Here is a 21813-nt window from a genome sequence, read left to right on the forward strand (position 1 = left end):
CAGGCACCACTCATGATCATCTAGATAATGCCTAAATTCATCCTCCCAGATGTTGAGGGATCTTGCTATGTGACTCCCTGTCAGAAGGACATTTTGAAGTTATTGCCATCATCACAGTCTCCTAGCCTCCAGACAAAGGGCACAGGACCCCGCTCCATCCTGTTCGATGTAGTACTACAAGGCAATGTTTGTCAGCACCTAACTCGTCCTGCCCATGATTGAAGGGAGAAAGGCTTTGCGGGATAGACAGATACCATGCAGCTCCAAAAGATAGATTTTATGGTTCTGCTCTGTGCTCTGATCTCCACGTAATCTAGGGGACCTCTCCAACAAAGAGTGGATGCATTAATCACCACCAACATCTTTGGAAGAGGAAGGGGAAATGTTCCATTGCAGGGCCATGTGTGTCAATTAGCATAAGGCACCAAAAGAATGCAAAAGATTGCAAAACCCAAGCAGCTTCAGACTCATGACTGGAACAATAACAGCAGTTCCTGCCTGAAACAACAGGATCATAATCAAATGTCCTGGACCCTGTGGTTTTGACAAACAAGTTACTTACCTTTCTTAATGGTCTTTATAATAGAGAGTCAGTCTAACCGCAGATTCCTCATGAATATTCTCCAGGCGTCAGACTAGATCTTGATACCATTCAACAGTACCACTGGGCACTGGCAGGCACCTACATTGTTTCGCTCAGAAAATTACATACAGAGACTATATAGGTGCCACTCCTGCTCGCTGACGTCAGCTGCTTTCAAAAGTGACATGTCCCCAGATGCAGAGCCCCAAAAGCAAACTGAGGTGATCAGTTTGCATACTCCTAGAATTGGGATCTTATTAATGGTCCAATTATAGAACATGGAGACTGGGAGCGCTGATGAGGAATCTGCGGCAAGATACAGTCTTTACTAGAAAAAGCATTACTTAAGGTAAGAAACTTGTTCTTCTGATAGAGACTTCTAGCAAGATACTCCTCACCTTTTGAGTAGATACCAAAAATGTCTAAAGTGCCAAGGAGGGTGGACTCTGCATCACTGTGGAAGGATCTTGCATGGGCTTTCATTCTCTGACTGTGATTTACTGAAGTGCAGTTGGATGACTGTAATGTAGTTGAGCCAGTGCACATCTTTGCGCGCGCTATCTGGGACACTCACACAAGCGCCACAAGTAGTCTTTTCACTGGCTAGTGATATCAAGAGATGTATGGTTTGCTCCATGCCCAACTTTGGGCAGCCGGCCATTGCTGTGCTTATCTGGGGAGAGACGTGGGAGTATGTTGAGTGGGTTCCAGCAGTGTTGCGATCATCTTTCAAGAACTGTGTGGTATGTGAGGGGACTTGCCCCGGGCTATACTGCATGAATATGGCTATGACACACACTGAGTTCATACTGCTGACTTGGAGCATTAGGGGCAAGGGGACAGCTGCCCGGCAGTATAAGATTTACATGTTTCTAAAGCGTAGGGCAGTGCATGTTTTTCTTCTGCAGGAGAAGCACCTTACTACGGAGAAGGCGCAGCACCTCCAGAAGCATCGTAGGAGACGAGAATATGCCACAGGGTACTCCCCCCTATGCCCAAGGTGCCCTGATTTGGGTTTGGATGTGCGTCCCTTTTGAAGCCATGTGGGTAAGAGTGGACCACAAGGGCAGGTCATTTCTAGTGGAGGGGAGATTAGACTGTAGACCCTTGACAATTGGGTGTGTGTATACGCCCCTAACCATGATCAACTACAATTGCTAGTCCATTTGTCAGCACATCTGGATCTGTTCAGAGAGTGGAGTGTGATACTTGGGGGTGGCTTTAATTATGTGGCGGACACCATTCTTGAATGTTCAACTCCTTTGCTATTAAGGCCTCCTGAGTATAGGCTTGTGAAGGTATACAGGAACTGGATGGATAGTTGGGGGTTTGCAGGTACTTGGAGAGCCCAGCAAGGCGGGCAGAGGTACTATTCCTTTTACTCTGGCCCATATGCCCTGCATATCCATTTGGATAAGTTCTTATGTTCCGCATTTTTTTTAGGGTTGAGCCTGCGAGTGCATGGACTAGCGCATGTGTCTCACTTGCGAGACTGTTGTGTTCAGTGCAGGGCTTGGAGCCAGCCTGTCGCTCACCATTTGTTGGTTTGCGTGGCACTCTTCTTTACAGCCTTACAATTCGTCAAGGCATGCCTGGCATCACTTCCGTTTCTCTGTATGGAGCCGGGATCAAGCACTTAATGACTGAACTTAATTAGGGCCAGTCCACTGCGCCCAACATGATCGAGGTACTATTTGTTGTTTTTAACTTCGAGTGCCCCGCAAACAGAAGGCTGGTGACTGGCAAAAACGTTATTTTATTTTGACAAGTTGTCTTTTCTCAGTTTCTTCTCATGTTTTCTTTTGTTTTTTGCTCCTGGGCGCTGTTGTCAAATGATGACAATTAACTTGTTCGAAATATACGAGACCTGTTGCATTGCAAATGCTTGTTGCTAGTTTGTAACCCACACTGATTATCTCGGGTGCACTCTTTCAGATCGGAGCCAGCATTTGCAATTGGGGACACCTCAACCGGTGATCCCCCTTTGGCGTCTATCTCCTAAGATGATACTTACCAAGAAGACCTGAGGGAGGCCATCTTGAACAGTTTTGCCCACACCGTGGACAAGGCTCCTAAATGCCTCACTGAGTAAGAAGTTATTAGAGGTAACTATATGAGTGCCACAGTAGGTGTCCGGAGGGAACTTGATTGCAAATTAGTGGCATTAATTGGGACCATTCATGATTTGGAGACATGCGCCACCACTGACACTGCTCTGGGAGGGTGCCTGGCGGATGCCACAGAGCGCTATACCACCCTGTTCTAACGGCTCAGGTGTCATAACTACAGAGATTATGTCGACAAAAGAAAGGCCGGCAGACTGCTGGTGTGGCTGGGCCGCCGAGTGACGCGGTGGGGGACCCTATTATATCCCTGGCCAGGTTCGATGGACGGCAAGTATTGGATATTGGTAGTGGATATCAACAAAGCCTTTCAGAAGTATTACACCAGACTCCATGGGAGACAAGCTGAGGGGGTCAAGGGAACAGTTGGACACTTTCCTGTCTCCTCTAAAATTGTGGGGATTAACTCAGATTGCTGCCAAGGAGATGGGAGAACCCATTACGCCACAGAAAATTAAGGGGGCTATGAAGGACAGGGCATGTGGAAAGGTGGTGGGTCCTGATGGCCTGCCGGCGGAGTTTTACTTCAAGTATGCTGGTTTGGTGACAACATGCTTGGCAGATATGTACAATAAAGTTCTGGAACAGCGGGTACTACCAGCTACCACAAGAAATGCACTGGTCATACCTCTCCTGAAGACAACCATGCATGAGGTGCCCACCATCGTGTTTCAGCTGTTGTCCTTGTTGAACATGGATTTTAAAATCATTACGAAGGTGCTGGACATGCACGTGCCCCCACACATGCAGACACTGGTCCATCCGGAACAATGTGGATTTAGTCCGCAGTGGAACACTTCCCTCAGTCTGCGTTGTCTGTACTCGGTGTTCTTCGCTCCCAGAGTAGACGGAGATGCTGACAGAGTGGGCCTCATAGCTGGTGACCTGAAAAAGGCATTTGGTATGGTTACCTGAGCCTACCTGGAGGCTGTTATGGATCTAATGCAGACGAGAAACTCTTGGGTGAGGTGGGTTCGACTACTGTACACGAGACCCACGGCACAGGTCTGCACAGGCAGAACGGTGTTGGGCTCTTATGATGTATGCCAGGTAACCAGTTAGGGGTGCCTACTGTCACTGCTCTTGTAAGCTCTGGCTATTCAATCACTGGTGGAGCTATGTAAGACATGGTGACGGGGTATCCGGGTGGCAGACACTGAACATCTGATACCACTGGATGCCGGTAATGTACTTCTGTACTCAGCTCACATCAATGCGCACACCTCTTTAATTTTACAGCTTTTACGCACGTTTAGTGGCACTTCCAGACTGCGGGTGAACATGAAGATGTGCGTTTTACCAGTGCTACCTGGGGCAGTCTGTCCAAATCAGTTGAGCCCCCTCAACATTCTAGTACTTAAGGATAAAAGTCTATCATGCTACAGTGGATCTACAGGAGGGCAACCTGGGAGTGGTGGTGTGAGCCCTGAAGAGTTGTGTGGTCTTCTGGCATACATTGAGGTTATCCATTATGGCTCGGATTGCCTTAACGGAAGTGATCATGCTTCCTCGGCTGATATACTATTTCAATAACCTCCCTACTTGGGTGCCAGCATCCTGGTTCCGCCAATTGGACTCAATGGTGAGGGAGCTTATCTGGGATGAAGGACAACACATGGAGTGGCTGGACACACTTTGGGGGCCTATTCTGGCGGCAGACATGGGGGTGCCAGACTTTGAACTCTATTATTTGGCAGCTAAGCTACAATGGATTACGCTATGGCTGGATGGTGCAAACCTGACTAAATTGGGCTGGTGCCTAAACCGGGAGCGCTCTTGGCCAGACTTTAGAGGTGACTGCTGTGAAGGGGGAGAAGGTTTACTCTTAGAATTGGCATTTGGGACTAGTGCAGTGGACACAGGAGTGTCCGGTGCACACCCCGGCCTCCCGTTGGTGGGGCTACCAAATGGGGAGCCCCACACTTTTTTCTTGGCAGCACAGATGGTACAACTGGTGAGGGTTGAAGACTCATAAGACGGCCACATTAATTCCCTTTGTGGTGTTGGTCGAGATGCACAGCTTACCCCCTGGACAATTCTTCACTTACGAGGCACTGACCCACACGTTTACGGCCCTTTGGGATGTAGGGATGGATGATCCTCAGACATTGGCAGTTTCAGCTCTGCACTTACTGCTGTCTCTGGGAAAGAGTGGGCACCTTGTTTGGTAGCTAAATGTTGCTCTTAATGTAATAGTGTGGAAGTCCCTGTCGGCTCTTCAGCAAAGGAGTAATGGTATCTTGGACAGGGAGATGTTGGTTTGGGAGTGGGCAAGGATGTTAGCATACCTGCAAAAAACCTCCCAGAATACCCGGTTTAAGGTGAAGCAGTTTAATTACCTTTAACAGACCTATCCCGCCCGAAGAAGCAGTAGAGGGGGCAAACGCTGTCCCTGCCGTGCACTGGTGGATGCAGATTTCTACCACAGGACTTGGTCCTGTGGCCCTGTTAGTTTGTTCTGGACATTAGTGGTGCAGCGGCTTGGTGCGATACTAGATAGGGCTATCCTGTGTACCTTAGAGGCAAGCCTGTTGGGGTCCTTCCTTGCCCGCTTTCCAAGAAAGTGGGGAATAGCTTCATAGACCTTGCCTTTATATTAGCTAAGCAATACATTTCCATGACATGGAAGTTGGCAGGCAGTCCGTTGTTGGCTGGGTGGGAGGCTGCTGTTAGGGAGCAGACCTGAGCAGAGAACCAGGAAAAGGGCGGGAAGAGGCACGGGAGGTGAGGAGAAGGTCAATACCAACCCTATGGACAGAAGTGTTGGATGCCTATGAAACCATGTCCCCCCCCCACACAACCCCCCCAGACTTGTACAGCCATGCTGATCGGTGTGTGTGGATGGATGCACATACTGAGAATATTAGACTCTCATGGCATGTTAGTGAGGGTTACTTGATGAGGCCCCCCCCTCCCACCTTTCCCCCACTCCCATAGAACCAGTTCTTCAACTGCTGTTCTGATTTGATGTGTTGGTTGGTGGCCGATTGAGAACTCACTGTTTGCGTTGTTGGTTACCTTATTATTATTCTAGTGTTGTCTACTAGATATATACTGGTGTTGGATACGAGTGCTGTGCAGTAAAGCTGGAGGTGCCCCAACTGGTGCTTGGGAATACTGTAGCTATTATTAACAACGTACATGAAAGCCTCTAGTTATCTTATGGTATCTTAAGTACAACCCCAGATGGAAATGTCTTATTGGTGAGCTTCGATACTGTGCAACTGAACAGCAATATAAAAAATATGCTAATAAAAACACTGAGTCCATGATGAAAAGTGAATGTAGGTTGTGTTGTCTCCCAAGTGGAGGGGGCAGATCAAGTGAAGGGAGCGGGCCTCAACTGTCATCTGGCACGGCTTCACTTGAGGTTGGACCAGCGGCAACTGAGTCAGGCAGTACTATGGATATCTCCTCACCTGCGGTCAATGGACTCGGAACAGGCGTTGAAGTCCCAGAGACTAGCCTGGACTGGGGGAGCCAGAGGCAGGGTCAGGATCAGAAGCGTAATATAGGGCTCATAGGGTCCAACTGACATCAAGGGCTAACCCACTAGCAGTACTCAAGATGTAAGGCCTATTGGCTCCTTGGGGTCCAGAGGCACGCTAGAGGGAGTGGACAAGGCTCCGAAGAGCCAGAGAACAGCTGCACAGAACTCTTCAATCTTCTGTGGAGGGATAGACGGCCTCAGAAACTCTGGTTGTGTCTGAACCAGTTGCGAGATCTTCTCTGAAGTTGGATGACTCAGGAGCAAGATCAAGATCCATGGCACAACCCCCTCACCTGCTCAGGTGAATGAGAGTGGTGAGAGGGGACAGAGTCCCTCTTTAATTTCTAGTGTTTCTTTTTTACCTTACTAGACAATTTGATTTGATTTGTAACAAACAGCTGGAGCAGCTTAGCGGACTCCTGGAGCAGAAACAGGATCAAACCTTGGACCACAACTCTGAACAGTCTTGACAAAGAGTCTTCTTGCTTGGCAATGTAGTTTCACCTCCTGGATGGCCTTCAGATTCATCAACGCATGGTCACTGCAGGCCTTTAAATTGTGGCTTGACCCCAGACAGCACAGGCAGATATGATGGGGATCCAGTAACGGACATTTGTTTGCCACAGACCCTGCAGGACTTAAAACCTATCATTTTAGTGGGTAACAACCATCCCACGCTGTAGAAAATATTGAGGAAAATGTCTGAGAGAAGAGAGAGAGCGCTCTGGATCAGCGTCTGGTGGCATGGAAATAAAATAACTAATGTCAGCTCGTTGGAGTGGTGCTTATTTAGGCTCTGCACATCATTTCTGGAGCAGAGCAGTGTCCTTGCAGAGTCGCATGGTGTTATCTGCCAGTGCGCACAGGTACTGCTGAAAAGTTTCTGGATATAGTCGGATGCAGGAGAATATTAAAAAAGTGAGGAACTTGCGGCTAGAAGTCTTTATCAGAAATTGCTTCATAATCACAGTATCCAGGACAGTCCCTAAAAAGTGAAGTTTTAGAAGGCTGAAGATTGGGCTTGGTCTCATAGATGGAAAATTCCTGAGTAGACTACAATGACACCCTCATCTGAAGGTGGGCTGAGACTAGCTGAGGTGAGCTCGCCTCCAGCAGCTAGTCATCGAGGTACTGGAATATGTGTATCCTTAACCTGCAAAGATGTGCTACAACCATCTATGTGACCTTCCATAAGACCAGAAGGACCAATGTAAGACCAAAGGGCAGATTGGTGCATTGGAAGTAGTCTGACTCCACCTCCTAACGAATGTATGCGTCCTGCAGTACAAGGACACCATCCAGTTTGGATCCATGGCAAGCAAGCCCTTAGCATGGGTCGTCATTTTTAAGTTCACTTTCTTGGGGATAAAATTCATGAACCTAAGGTGGAGAATCAGTTTCATACCCACTGACCGACTTACGGACTGAAATTACAGAAAGTCGCAACCCAACCATCTCTCGGACTGGCATGAGTTTGCTCACCCCTTTGACAAGTAACATCAGCATTTCTTTGGACAGGATACTAATGTGTTCCACCATTGTCTGAGTGTAAACTGGTGGAATATGAGAGGGAATAGCCTAAAAGGGAAGGGAGTAGCTAAACTGGACAATTTGAGGACCCACTGGTCTGACATGATGGAGTGCCAAAAAGGCAGGCAGCGCTGGATCCTGCCGTCCACCAGCCTAGATGGCTGGAGGGGGACCGAGGTTTGGAGGTGACACTTGGAGAAGAGGATGAGGAGTGCTACTCCTATTGTTAACCTTGTCCTTTGGCATGACACCAGCCAGCACATATCGTCTGTATGGGTTGCACAGATTGAAAGAGTTGTCACAAGCGATACAGGCAGCCCCTTGAGTAGCCTCAACTTTCTGCACTGCTGATGTGAAGTAAAGAGTAGGGGGAAGCAACCCCAATAAGCGAACTCTAGTTTTAGGGTTTTTAAATCTCTCAACAGTTGCATTAGTCTTCGCGTGGAAAACACTAGATACATGACATGGCATGTCCACAGGAGTACGTCTCTCCAGAAGAACAGAAGGAGAACTCAGAGAAAACACAGGAGACGGTGTTCTCTTTGGTGCGGTGTATGAGCCGTAACTAAATGGAGAGTATGTCCCCAAATATTCAGAATCCAAGGAATGAGGTACAGGTCTCTGTTGCAGAGATTGCAGCCAATGTGGTGAAATGTTCTATGGAGTGGCAGCAGAAGCCCTGGGTGGAGCAGGAGGCCTTGGCTCCTCCATGCCAGCTTCAAATTGCACTTCTGATGGAGTGAAGAGGCCCCTTGAAGTTGTTGGTATTTGAGATGCCACTTGCGCTGTTTTCAACATCGATCTGGGGTCCTCCAAAGTTTTCGACGTTGGTGGTTGTGTCTTTGACGTCAATGGATGCTGCTTTGGTGAAGCATGTCTCGATGTCAATGCATGTCTTTTCGCAGATGTCGACTGTTTCAAAGGCAATCTTGTTCTTGACGATGATTGGTGTCGCTTTTACGAGGTGTGTCTCAACGTCGAGTGGCGAGTATGTGGTGAAGCCGTTCTCAACTACGACTTCAATGCTGACGGTGAGCAAATAGGGATCTTCTCTGCTCTCTAAGTCCTACCTTTCAATGTTGACCAGGAACGATGTCTGGGGTGTCTTTCCTTGGATCTTCCACTATGTGAAGGCTTTTTATGAGAGGAGGGCTCTGTGGAAACAAGGTGATGGTCCCCAAGCCCTCTTGAAGATCCTGCTGTTCCACTCGGTCTTGGAGTCCATGCAGTCTTATTTTTTCCTCTGTCCTTCAGGGTCTTTCTGTAAAGCTTCTGGCAGTGAAAACAGGAATCTGGTAGACATACAATTCAGGCCGAGTGTGGGTCAGTCTGAGCATTTTTTTTACCACAGGAGGAGAACTTCACAAATATTGAGGCATGTTTGACAGAAAAAGGTATGCTTTCGGTCAGGAAAAAAGCTGTTTGAATACTAGGTACTTAGATCTTTTAAAAAGTAGTGATATCTGAAAAAGTTTTTTTCTGATAAAAATTTGAAAAACCAGAGCTCAGTGCTCTAGGATCTGAACAGTACGAACCGGAAAAAAGAACTCACCTGTGAGGTATGATGGGATACATGGGGGCCTGGAGGGTCTTAAAGACACAGTGTCAGTTTCCTCCCTAAAACTGTCTCATATTCCCTCTAATTTTCCTTTTAAATAAAGGTTGTAGAACAAGTCTATGCTTTTTTCAGATTTTGACAGAAATAAACTGATTACCGTTTGATTTAAAATGAAAATTCAATGCATTTTAGACATGTTTAGCACTTTATTATAGGCTGCTATTTAAATCTAATACATATTATGTGCTCCACAGGCGGGAGAGACTATTCAGCGCTTATGACTTTTGATGAGGATCCTATGGACGAGAACATCTGCTGCAAGACTTAAACTCATGCTTTGTCACAAGGCACCATAAGCAGAAATCATGCGGGTCCGTAATCAACATCTACCTCCAACACAAACAGTATGATGAGTATCCTGTCATCTTTGTGGACGACATCCCTGCAAACTATCAAAACAGGGTTTAATATGTTTCAGAAAAAATAAATAAATAAAAGAACAAATCTGTAGGAGCGGCGCCCCAGAACCACACCTTCGGGCTCAGAAAAAGAGGAAGGGACCTCAATGCACAGGGGTGGCACCTTAAAGCAGCACTGTGCTGTCATGTGCAGAGGAGGGTCTGAGAGGAGTTGCAACCGAAACCAATGGTGCTGTCGACATGCAGGTGCTATTGCAATAGCAACCAGCTCCAGACTGGCATCTTCGGTTATAAGTATCCATCGGAAAATGGTGTCCCCATTGCACATCAAAGCCTAAGGGTGAAATGTTAACTCACAGAACTGTTGGAAGCCAGATGAGGTTCCTCTCCCCAGTAAAGAAAGATGGATTTCAAATCTGCAGTCAAAACTGACGCTGCTTTTGACTCGTGCTTTCGCCAAGGTACGGTAATATTCCAGATAGAAGTTCCAGTTTTACCATTAATGACTAAAACCTGAAAAAAAAATGCAGAAAACTTGTATTATTGTGAACTATCATATTACCAATTAAACCTCACAGAAAGCCACACAGCCCTTATAGCACTTCAGAAAATTAACGTTACATGTCCCAAAAACTCAATCTAGTGTGGTAAATGGAAAAGTTACATACTTGTAGACATAGTTCTGCATCGTAGGAATCTTCATTGAAGTCATAAACCTTGAATAATTTTGTGCTGCCTGCTCGGACACCGAAACACATTTTCAATATAAATATTTTAAGAGTCCAGGAAAATATCTGCATAGTGTTCATCAATGGAAGTAATTTTCCATATACAGTCAGTGTAGATTGCCAGAGATGCATTTTCCTGGAGAATGTTGGAGGGGAATAGCAGACTATATATACTAAAAAATGGCCTTTTTGGATACTTGCAACATTGTCATAGAAAAGGCTGTCCAATACCAGATGCAGCATAGGAAGGAAAAAACATCCCGATAGGCTAACACAGAGGCTTAGAAAAAAGGAACGTCTACTTTTACAGACCCCAGAGAGACCTATCCTAGAGTGCACTGTAGTGGCAGAATGCCTGAGTGTGTCAGTTCTTTTTTACGCGATGCACAGGATACAAATACATTGTGACAGCCGGGGTGAAGGGAGGGTGTGTATGACTTCAATGAAGATTTATACAATGCAGAACTATGTCTATAGAAATGTAACGTTTCCTTCTGCATCATGGGATCTTCATTGATAGTCATAAACCTTGAATAGATTAGCAAGATATAAAAACATTAGCTCTTTACAGCGGCTGTCAAGCTGTAATTTAATTTTTTTTCAATTATTTGAATACATTTCTGAGAGTTTCTTGACCAAATAGCGAATCGTCTTGAGCATCAGTGTCTAGACAATAGTGTTGCATGAATGTATGAAGTGACCTCCAAGTGGCTGCCTTACAGAAGTCTATAATTAGAACTTGTCTAATCCAAGCTGTTGTCGCAACCATCCCCCTTGTTGAGTGTGCCTTAAGTTTGTCTGGCAATGGTTTGCAATTTGGTAGCATAAAGAAACGCAAGAAACAATCCACTAAGCTATGGATTGTTTGGATGTTGCTAAACCTTGCCATAAAGGGCCATAGTTAATAAATAAGTGGCTAGATTTTCTAACAGATTTAGATTTTTCCAAACAGAAAAGTAGTATTCCTATCATCAAGAGAATGTAAAGGCCTTACGCGTAGGGTTAGGAAAAAAAACTAGGCAGAGTGATAGATTGGTTGATATGACATCTCTGACACCACCTTAAATAGAAACAACGGTGCGTACAAAGAACCACCCTATAGTGATGGAAAACTGTGAACGGTTCTACTGAGGAGAGGGCCTGCAACTTACTAACTACCAGCGGAAGTGATTGCCACTAGATATGCTGTTTTCCATGACAAGTGTTGCAAAGTTGCTTTATGAATGGGTTCGAAGTGGGGACCCATCAGTTCTGATATTACCAAGTTAAGCTCCCAAGGAGGAGAAAGTCTTCTGACTGGTGGAAAAGATTTCCTTAGCCCTTTAAGAACGTCTGATTACTGGTATTTTGAAAAAGGACTTGAAGAAGGGAGAATGACATTCACTTGTACTGTGATAGGATCATAATTCTAGTTACGATACCAAATGCAGAAACGTTTCCACCTAGATTCATTGCAGGTTCTTGTGGATGGACGTTTAACTTTTTTTTTAGGATGTTCATGCAATTTTTTGGGATGCTTAAATGACCATATTGGATGATCTCAGGAGCCAAACTGCCAAATTCAAAGACTGGATCATTAGATGCAGAATCTTGCCGTGGACTCTGGTGAGAGGATCAGCCTGACTAGCAGACAATTGGCAGGCTATGGATAACTGCAGGAGATCTGTGAACAATTATTGTCGTGGAGCGTCCAGGGCAATCTAGATCATTGTTGTGTTCGATCTCATGAGCTTCTGAATAACCCTCGGAATTTATTACCCTTGGAATGAGTGGGATTGGAGGAAAAGCATACACAAATGGAGTTGACTAGTCTATCAAAAGAGCATTGCCCAGAGAATGCAGTTCTGGTGCCCTGGATGCGTAGTCTCAGCATTTTTTATTCTGAGCGGTAGCAAACAGATCTACTGTTGGGAGTGCCCCATTCTTTGAGATGTAAGCGACTGCTTCTTCTTGGAGGACCCATTTGTAATTTCTTTCGTAGAGTTGACAGAGAAAATCTACTTCGATATTTTGAGCTCCAGGTATATGGAACGCAGTGATGGAAAGGCCTTTTGCTAAAGGCCAATGCCACATTGTTTGAGCTTGGAGAGACAATTGTCTTAATCTTGTTCCACCTTATTTGTTTATATAATACATTGTAGTGGTGTTGTCTGTTTGAATCATGAGGTCTGAGGAAGTTAGAGACGGAAGAAAAGCCTTGAGAGCTAGGTGTATAGCTTTTAGTTCCAAAAAGGTTTTCAGAAGGGGGGGGGGGGGTGGGGGAGGGGAGAGGGGGAGAGAGAGACATGTTCCGTTAGGAGAATGCAATCTTCCCAGTGGCCCCTTCTTTGTGACCATTGATCCTCAAGACACATCTGGAGAGGTCTTATATACAGATGCACGTTGGGAACTATGGCAATGCAAGATGCCATTGATCCTAGAAGAGATGCTACTTTGCAAACTGTTGGCTTTTTCTACAGTGGGATGTTTGTGCACTTCTTTTGGATTGATAATACGCTCTCCTCCAATGGAAACACTTCTTCCTGTTGAGCGTCTACAATTGCTCCTAAAAATGAGAGACGATGTACTGGTATGGAGATAGATTTTTCTGAGTGGAACTGTAATCCCAGCTTTGTTAGTTGAGATGTTGTAGTGACAGTCTTTCTTTGCCTTGGTTAGCGAATCTGCTCTTATTAACCAGTCGTCGAGCTATGTATATACAGAAAAACCTCATTTTCTTATGTGTGCCACTACCACGGACATGCATTTGGAAAAGGTGCAAGGGACTGATTTCAGTACAAACGGAAGAACAGAGTACTGGTAGTGGTGTGCTCCTACTACAAATCTCAGGAACCGCCTGTGATGTGAATGACTGGAATGTGAAAGTACACGTCTTGTAGATTTACTGCACAAAGCCAATCGTTCTTTCTGATGTGCGAAAAGATTAGGTGCAGTGACAGTGTTCTGAATTTTCTCTTTTTATAAATTTGTTTTGGATCCTGATGTCTAGTATTGGCCGAAATTGATTGTTCTGATTTTTTTTTTTTTAACAAGAAAATATCTGGAATAAACCCCTTGGTTCCACTGATGTACTGGAACTATTTCTATTACTATTTTTTGCAATAGAACAGATTTTTTCTTTTTGAGATCATGTAAATGAGTTGCTGCAATTTGCTGAGGAGGGACAGGTAGTGGAGTGTCTGTGAATATCCGTTGCAAAAGATGTTTGAGACCCACTTCTCCGCTGTTATTCTTTTCTACTCTACCATGAAATATGTCACTGCTCCCCCACTGGGGTGGAGCACTGTGGAAGAGGTGGGTATCTCTCATTGTTTTGTACTCAGAGTATTTTTCTTTTGTTTGTGAAGGCTTGTGCAGCGAAGATCTGCATCTCTGATAACAGCTTTTAAAAGATCTTTGATTTTGCCATTGTTGCAGATATTGGTAAGGCCACCTAGGGCTTTGAACGTGGTAGTAGTATCTCGGGCCCCTGGACTTGTATTGTTGCTTAAATGCCTTTTTGCTGTTCTTCCACGCCAACAGCTTTGAGTGTTTCGGCTTCATTTGTCATGCGAAGCACCTCTTCTTCTGTATGTTGTTCAAAGAGGGAAGAACCAGAGAAAATAAAGTTTTAATTGTGCTTCTGGCTTTAAAGATGGTAGTCTTAGCCACAATGTACAACGGAGAAAGATGCAGTGAGAAAAGGCAGTGGCTGAAAGCTCAACTGAGTCCACCGCAGCACTATGCCTTCCCAAATCTGGCGATGGCATCTGCTCTAGAATGCTGCTGAATTGGCATTGCGTAAGTGTGTTGATGCTGTGTCACACATCTTTTTTTCTGATAGCATCTATCCTTTTGATTTCTTTATCAAGGGTTGTCTGGGTGAATTCCTAATTGGGGATGGAGCTTTCCACTTGTGAATAGGCGACATTAATGTTGCGCTAGAGAATTGCCTCACTGGTGACAAGTGTAAAATTTGAAAAGGTACTTGCACAGGGTCAGACGATGAAATCATGGGTCAGACTGGTGGAAGAGCTGTAGCTTGAGAAGGAGTCTCTGACCGCTGAGATGATCCTGACCAATGAGAAGAAGGGGAAATCTCCATATGAGTGACTCTCGACGTCGGGAGTGGAGTCACCGACATCGTACATGTTCTTTTAACTATAGCTGGAGTCCTGGGCGGAGAATGCTGTTGTTTTGACGTCAAGCGTGACTTGGCCTTCGACGTGGACATTGATTGGTGGGATTCCGACAGCGAACAGTCAAAACTTGAAATTGAATGATGTGAATATGACATTGATCGATGGAATCTTGATGTTGAGTGGTAAGAGCTAGACGCTGATCGTAATCCCGATGGCAGTGTTGCAGGCTTACTCAGCATTGAGGTAAGTCCCATGGCTGATCTTGATGTTGATTGGTGACGGTGAAGAAGTGCTGTAGAAGTGGAGCCTTCTTTTGAAAGGGAACATGTAGGTGTCCAACCTCCTGACGGTGGCATCGCAGCTTTTGATGTCGGTGAATGTTGTTGATGGCCATGATGAAGGTGCTCGTGCTGAGAGGTGGATTTTTCAAGTTTAGATCTCCTTTTGTGGGAGTCAGTACCTGTTGTTCGACACTTTTTTGGAGAATGGTGTGAGACAGACCTCTCCATGCTCTTCCTTTTCTTCATTTCATGGCCTGCTTTCATGTCTTCCATCCAACCATGCAGCCTGATGCCTTCCCTGTATTTTAGAGTTCATTTCGACATTTTTCTGCAAATATCGCAGCCCTTGGAAATACGATTAGGAGACAAACACCACACAGACCTTTGGGCATTAGAGGAGGTGTTCTTTATGTGACAAGAAGGGCATTTTGTGAAAGGAGCAGGCATTCTGAGAGAAATCTCATCAGAATTCCTGAAAAATCAGCAATACTACACAAAATAAGTCTACAAATGTCAAGTAAGAAAGGGTTTTGAAATCTCTGAAAAGGTTTTTTTTAATCACAATTCTGGTGCAGTAAAATGCCAGAGGTGTTCCGAGATCCTTCCTGAAGGAGCCCAAAAAAGAACTGACACACTCAGGCATTCTGCCACTACAGTGCACTCTGGGATAGGTCTCTCTGGGGTCCTTAAAGGTACAGGTTCCTTTTTTTCTAAGCTTCCCAGTGTTAGACTATCAGGCTGTCTTTTCCTTCCTATGCTGTATCTGGTATTGGGAAGCCTTTTCTATGACAATGTGTTGCAAGTGTCCAAAAATGCCCTTTTTTATAGTATATACAATCTGCTATTCTCCTTCAGCATTCTCCAGGAAAATACATCTTTGACAGTCTACACTGACTTTATATGGAAAATGACTACCAGTGATAAACACTATGCAGGTTTTTGACTTCAATGAAGATCCTACATGCAGAACCTTGTTTACAGGATTACAAGTGACATTTTGAAAATGTGGGCAATCCCCTTATGGACAGGTTCTAGTGGTTGAAGTGATCCTTAAAATCCCTTTCTTTTGGGCCCACATTACTTTATATAGGGAAATTTGCAATCCTTCGATCATCTTCAGTAAATAAAACTAAAAGTACAAGAATACTAAATGGCTTAAGGAAAAATTAGAATAGTGGATCTTTCTATGGCACCTACCCCAAGAATTGGGAAAAAAACATGACACAAGAGCATGACTGGAAACATGATATCTGGGAGAACATTGCACCTGATTCAGAACACAGTAGTTGTTTTAACAAGGCAACATATCCCACATCTCCCTCACGGGAACTAATTATATCAACTTGTCATTAAAGCTCAAAATACAATGCTCACCTTTTTCAATCTGTTGCCACTCTGCACCTGCAGCATAAAATCCAGAATTCGGTCTTCATTGAAGTAACCAGGAGTTGGATCACTGCAAATAGAAAGGCGAAAAGAAACAGAAGACATTCAATTATCAATGTTTTTCTACTATGTTTTAAACAGAGACTACTGACAATGTTTAACTAGTTTGCTATAATTTTTTGTTTTTATTGATTTGGTCTTCCTCAGTGCGCTGTATATTCTATTCTGTACATGTGTTTCACTGACAAAATATTGAGTGATTCCTCCACTTTTTGTCTAATTGCGGCTGTGTGAGCTTAATTAAGCACTAGACAGAATTTGAATTTTATGTTCAAGCATTGTTCAAAGCAAAGTGAACCTGTGTGCTTTGCAGTGTTGTACCTTCTCAGAAAGTCAGGGGAATGGGGTCGGGAAGGGAGAGGCATGTGTGCTTGTGTGTGTCTGTCTCCAGACTGCGAGAATGGGGAAAAGGGCAACTTCTCCATAAGTGCAGCTACCAGTAGGATGACACTGTCGTAAGTGCATTGGTTTGTATATTACCATTGTAAAAGGTAGTTATCAGTGTGATGCTACTGCAGAACTCGGAGCTGACCATTGGGAACTGAAAAATGTGTGCTAACGGAGCTACCATATGTCTACTAACTAGCAATGATGGAGTGATGACTGGAAATTGGCCAGGTGTGTGCTAAAAAGGGAACTGGTGAACAAGTTACGTATCTTTGGCCATGCCTTTACTGGTGTATTTCTCTGCAGATTTCTCATACTTAGAATATTCCCAAGTGGTAGACTGGATTTGGAAATTTATGAGGAAAAGCTCTCATTTACTGCCAGGTGACATCACATGGCTCTGCAGCAACCTTGCACAACCCTGGTCGTGACAACACAGTTGCCTAAAGGTGGCACCCCCGTGCGCTTTCAGTTTCTGCACTCTCAGATGCCAGTCAGCAGAGACAGACTGAGGGTGACAATGTGAAGATTTCTAACTTGGGACTTTTTAAGAATGGACAGATGCCCACTCCACAGAACAAGGAGGCAGGAGGGCAATGAAGGTTCTGTTGTTCGAGTACCCACCAGAAAGACCATTACCTCAACTTTAGAATAAATACCCAAGCTGTACTTCCCAAGCGGTGGGGAGTTTGATGAATGGACTCAAGCCAATAAGTTTTGCAAGACAAAGTGGACAAAATATCTTTCTTTCTAGATCTGGCTGTCAAGGTAGTAGAGTTCTTGTTTAATGTGTGCACAGATGTCCATGTTGCAGCCTGGTAGACAGCTAACACAGGAACACCCCTTGCTAATGAGACTGTAATAGCCTTAACTGAGGTAGAATGAACCTGCAGGTCTTCAGGGAGTAGTTCTTTCAAAGGATGAGGCAGACAGAAAAAAAGCTGGTATAGCAATCGATTTTCCTAGAAGAAAGGGCTATACCAATTTAGTTCGAAATGTGCCTCAGGTCCTCAGCACCAATTTACCTGGAAAGAATGTGGTGTGTCAGACACATTGCCTTAGTTAAAAGGGGCAAAACAATGGTGCATAAGCTCAAAGGATGTGCACATGAGGCCCCACTGAAGCATTTTGAAAGGTTATGGGGGACATACGAGTTTGGCCTTTAGAAAATGCATCACAATAGGTTATCTAAAAAGGCAGGGCTGATCAAGCAAACATAACAGAAAAGGCTGAAAGGGCTTTTAACTGTGTTCACTGCAAAGGCTTCCCGGGCTAAAGTTAAACAAAACATGCTCATCAGAAAGTTTTGCTTGTTAGCGATCAAAAAAGTTAAAAGTATCAATCAAAATATCATACGTACAGGGTACAGGTATGGTTTTCCTACTGGAAACTGGTAAGCATGTAGATACTGGAAACGGGAAATTATGATCCAAATGTATCATTTTATCCAAAAGCAATTACCTAATTGCGATTTTTTGTGAATCGCAATTAAGTAATCGCTATTGGAATGTATGAAACTCCAGGAGTTTTATACTGCGATTTGCAAGGGCTTACAAATGGACCTACCTCATTAATATTCATGAGGTAGGTCGCAATTTGCGAGCCATTGCAAAGGGCTACAATCACAGGGATGGTGGTCTGCTGGGTTCAGCAGACCACCATGTCAGTGATTGCTTTTCAATAAAGCAATATTTTAGTTTTTTTTGTTTTTTAAATGCAGCCCCTTTTCCTTAAAGGAAAACGGGATGCGTTTAAAAATGAAAAATTAAACCTTTTCTTTTCATTTTTTAAGAATAGGCAGTGGTCCGTAGGACCACTGCCTGCTCTTAAAAAATGTTTTTGCATGCATTCACAAAGGGGAAGGGGTCCCTTGGAGACCCCTTCTCCTTGCGAATGGGTTAGCACCAATTTCAAATTGGTGGTAACTGCGATTGTTTTGCGACCGCATTCGCGGTCACAAAACAATCATACATACCTCTGCGACTGGGTATTAGGAAGGGACGCCCTTGACACATCCCTTCCTAATACCAAATCAGTAAGTAGTCGCAATTCCAATTTGCGATTCGGTAACAAGTTACCAAATCGCAAATTGGATTTTTTACATACCAAAATGCAGTTTTTGAGATCGCAAACGGCCCGATCACAAAACACTTTGATATATCTGGCCCTATATGTGATAGCTGTAAGCACATATTTTCCACTTTCAAGTTAACTGGCAACTGTGTGTTTCTCATAATTTGCCATTTGTTACCTGATGGAAACAGGCAAGTGTGTGCAAATTGGGAATGATGTACACACTGGGATCTTCTGATGTCTTGTTACTGGTGTAGAGGAACATTACATGTTGCTAATTTGAGTTCAGGGAGAAGCATTCCGATCACTTTGTATGCGTTTTATCAAATATGGAAATGTACAGAGAAATGGTGGACAGCAGAGAGTGCTGCTCCTAATCATGCCCACCTACCAATCCTCATGTTTGGGGCTAGTGTGGAAGGGCAGTTGAGATGCTGCAAAACTCTTCAATCTTCTTTCCCTCCGTCCCCTCTGGCCCTGAGTCACAGATCCACTGAAGTGGAACAAGCATAAAAAATGACAAGGACTGCTCAGTCATTTCACTTCGTGCTCCCATCTTCAGGCTCTCAGGTTTCTTGTTGTGTTGGGGGCAGAAACGTCTGCCTGTCGCTTATCTTCTTCTACACACTGCACCCTTCTATCACACTAGCAGGTAGTCAGAGCAAGAAAGAAGAAAAGTTTAGGAGTAGTAAGCAGCGACTGCAGCTCCAAGCTGTTACTTCTGTTACCTATAATCAGTTGACGATCTACTACATAATAGGGATCTCGCCTGGGTCTTTCTTTATGGAACTGACACTGACCTTGCCAGTAATGTCGGATGCACATAAATAAATTGATCCTATCCGACTGAAAATTTAGAGAATGCTGGATTGACCACCCTACCATTGCTATCCATTAGACAGCAAGATTATTTTTTCTGCCAACCTTGAATTGGCAATGACCTGCTTATTAGGAACTGTTAAGGATGTTTCTGTACATGGCCTCCTAATAAAGGCCAGAGGAGGGTGCCGGATTGCACCAAGTGTCCTGAAAAAGCCTTGTTTTCTGTTATTAACACCCTTGTAGTTTTCCTATGAAGTTTAGGATGTTTGTAAACGTGTACATGGCTGTCAATAATCCTGCCTGAAAATGAGTGAGAGGTCGCAAAAGGACCCCTTAAACTCAACCATCTCTTGGCATCAATGTTGCCAATACACCCAAATTGTTTAAAAATGCTTCCCCCTCTTCTGGGTCTTCTGCCAAACACCACCTTGACTGCCTGGCAAAGAGCTCCAAGTTGGATGCCAATGACCAGTCTGGTCAGCAGCCACTGACCCTTCTGGTCAGCTCCAAAAACCTCCTGGTTGTCTCACTGTGACATTTTCATATTGGATATAAAAAAACCCTTGTTGGATATCAATACCCCCACGCAAATCCACCCCACCTTCTCTGGGAAATGCCAATGAACCTCTAATCACTATCCCAAAAGGCTGGCAACCAGAGAATGAGCACTTGGCTGCTGATCTACAGAGCTCTGGATGTTGATCAGTGGACACTTGGTTACTTGAAAACAGAGCCCACGCTGCCCAATAGTAGATCTGCGATAGTCAGCCATTGAACCTATGGTTGCCGGTCAACAAACATACGGCTGACCATCAGTAAACATAAGGTTAACCATAAATGAACCTATGGTTGTGAGTCAAAGAGTCACTCAGCCCATGCTGTTCAATGAAGTCATGGTTGTCTGCCAAAGAAGAATAACAGTGTACCACTTTCAGGTTATCAAGAGGTACACTATACGTAGGGAACTTTGAAGTGCATAGCGAGAGGCACGCGCCAACTCTGATAACTATTAACAAATTAAAACAACACCAAGTAGGTAAAAGTAGCAGGGGTTAATCTCTACAAAGGATGCTTGTCAATGACATAATTTTGCCTGAAAACCACTGACCTTTGTAGTTGATGCTCAATTAAATCATAGTTGTTTTTTTCATTAAAACAAATAGTATAATTTTAATGAACCCATGACAACCAGTAACCAATTAAATAATATTTACAGAAAAATAAACATTCAGGATAAAAAAAGGTGCTGGTAAAATGAAAGTTATTTTGGAAACTGGATAAAATAAGTAAGGAAGCTGCAGGTACCTTTGAATGTTCTTCAAGTTAAGAGTCCAACGCGGTTCCAGATTCTGTCCACTCAGAAGAGAAAGGCCATGCTTGGTCGTAATAAGAAGGTCACTGCAGTTATTATCTGAGGCAGGCACCAACTGTAGGAACTCAACTCCGCCACTAAAAGATGGGTAGACAAAGAAAAATTGTGATCCACAAAGAGAAGTAAACTTGCAACATACTATCACTTCACACCAATAAAAGACAGTCACATGCACTGCTCTGTTGCATTTCACTTTATTTCAGTAATCATAAATTTTTTTCTTGTTCGCTTGGGTAGTCTTAGTTATGTCTAGGTATGTGTCGAAAAGTCGGAATTTTTTTACATTTTTTACACTCTCACTTTTTGCCTGGAATTCAATGCAAATTTGACTGTAAGTGCGCTTAGTTCCTGCTAACTAGGTCCCCAGTGTCAGATCTCTTTCCCTAAAACTCTACAAATGTTCTCCAATTGGCAATACCTTTAGACCCCCTGTAAGTTCCTAGTAAATCATAATACTGGTCGTACCCAGGGCATGGGCACCAAAGAGGGTCCCCAATGGCTGCAGTATGTATTGTGTTACCCTCAGGGACAACTCACCTAGCACATGCAGGCTGCTATTGCAGGCTGCGAGCCTTGGTGCAGCTGAAAGTGAAAACATGACATGGCACATAACCTGTGTGCCATGTCCCCTAACACTGCCTGCAATATATGTAAGTCACCCCTACAGTAGGTCTTAAAGCCCTAAGGCACGGTGATTATATTACATGCAATTACATTTCTGTACAAGTAGATATGCCCCTGCTATGTCTTTGTCGATTCCTAGACATAGTGAGTTAACAGAGAAGCCATTTGAAGTACAAATGCTGGACACTGGTTACTACGAGTTCCCCAGCTACATGATGGCTTCACTGAAGATAGGAATGTTTAGTTAAAAAAACAT

General features: G+C 44.2%; 1 protein-coding gene across 2 annotated transcripts in view; it reads right to left on the minus strand.

Moving 5' to 3' along the window:
* FAM234B (family with sequence similarity 234 member B) overlaps nt 1–21813 on the minus strand; it is a 254974-nt gene that overhangs the window by 45123 nt on the left and 188038 nt on the right. For both annotated transcript variants that reach the window (XM_069231446.1, XM_069231447.1), the window contains 3 exons: nt 20867–21010; nt 16208–16289; nt 10061–10216 (listed from right to left, as the gene is read on the minus strand). In XM_069231446.1, the coding sequence (XP_069087547.1) occupies nt 10061–10216; nt 16208–16289; nt 20867–21010 (382 nt within the window). The remainder of the gene's footprint in view (nt 1–10060; nt 10217–16207; nt 16290–20866; nt 21011–21813) is intronic.

The sequence above is a fragment of the Pleurodeles waltl genome, chromosome 4_2, assembly GCF_031143425.1.
Source record: "Pleurodeles waltl isolate 20211129_DDA chromosome 4_2, aPleWal1.hap1.20221129, whole genome shotgun sequence".
Classification (NCBI taxonomy): domain Eukaryota; kingdom Metazoa; phylum Chordata; class Amphibia; order Caudata; family Salamandridae; genus Pleurodeles; species Pleurodeles waltl.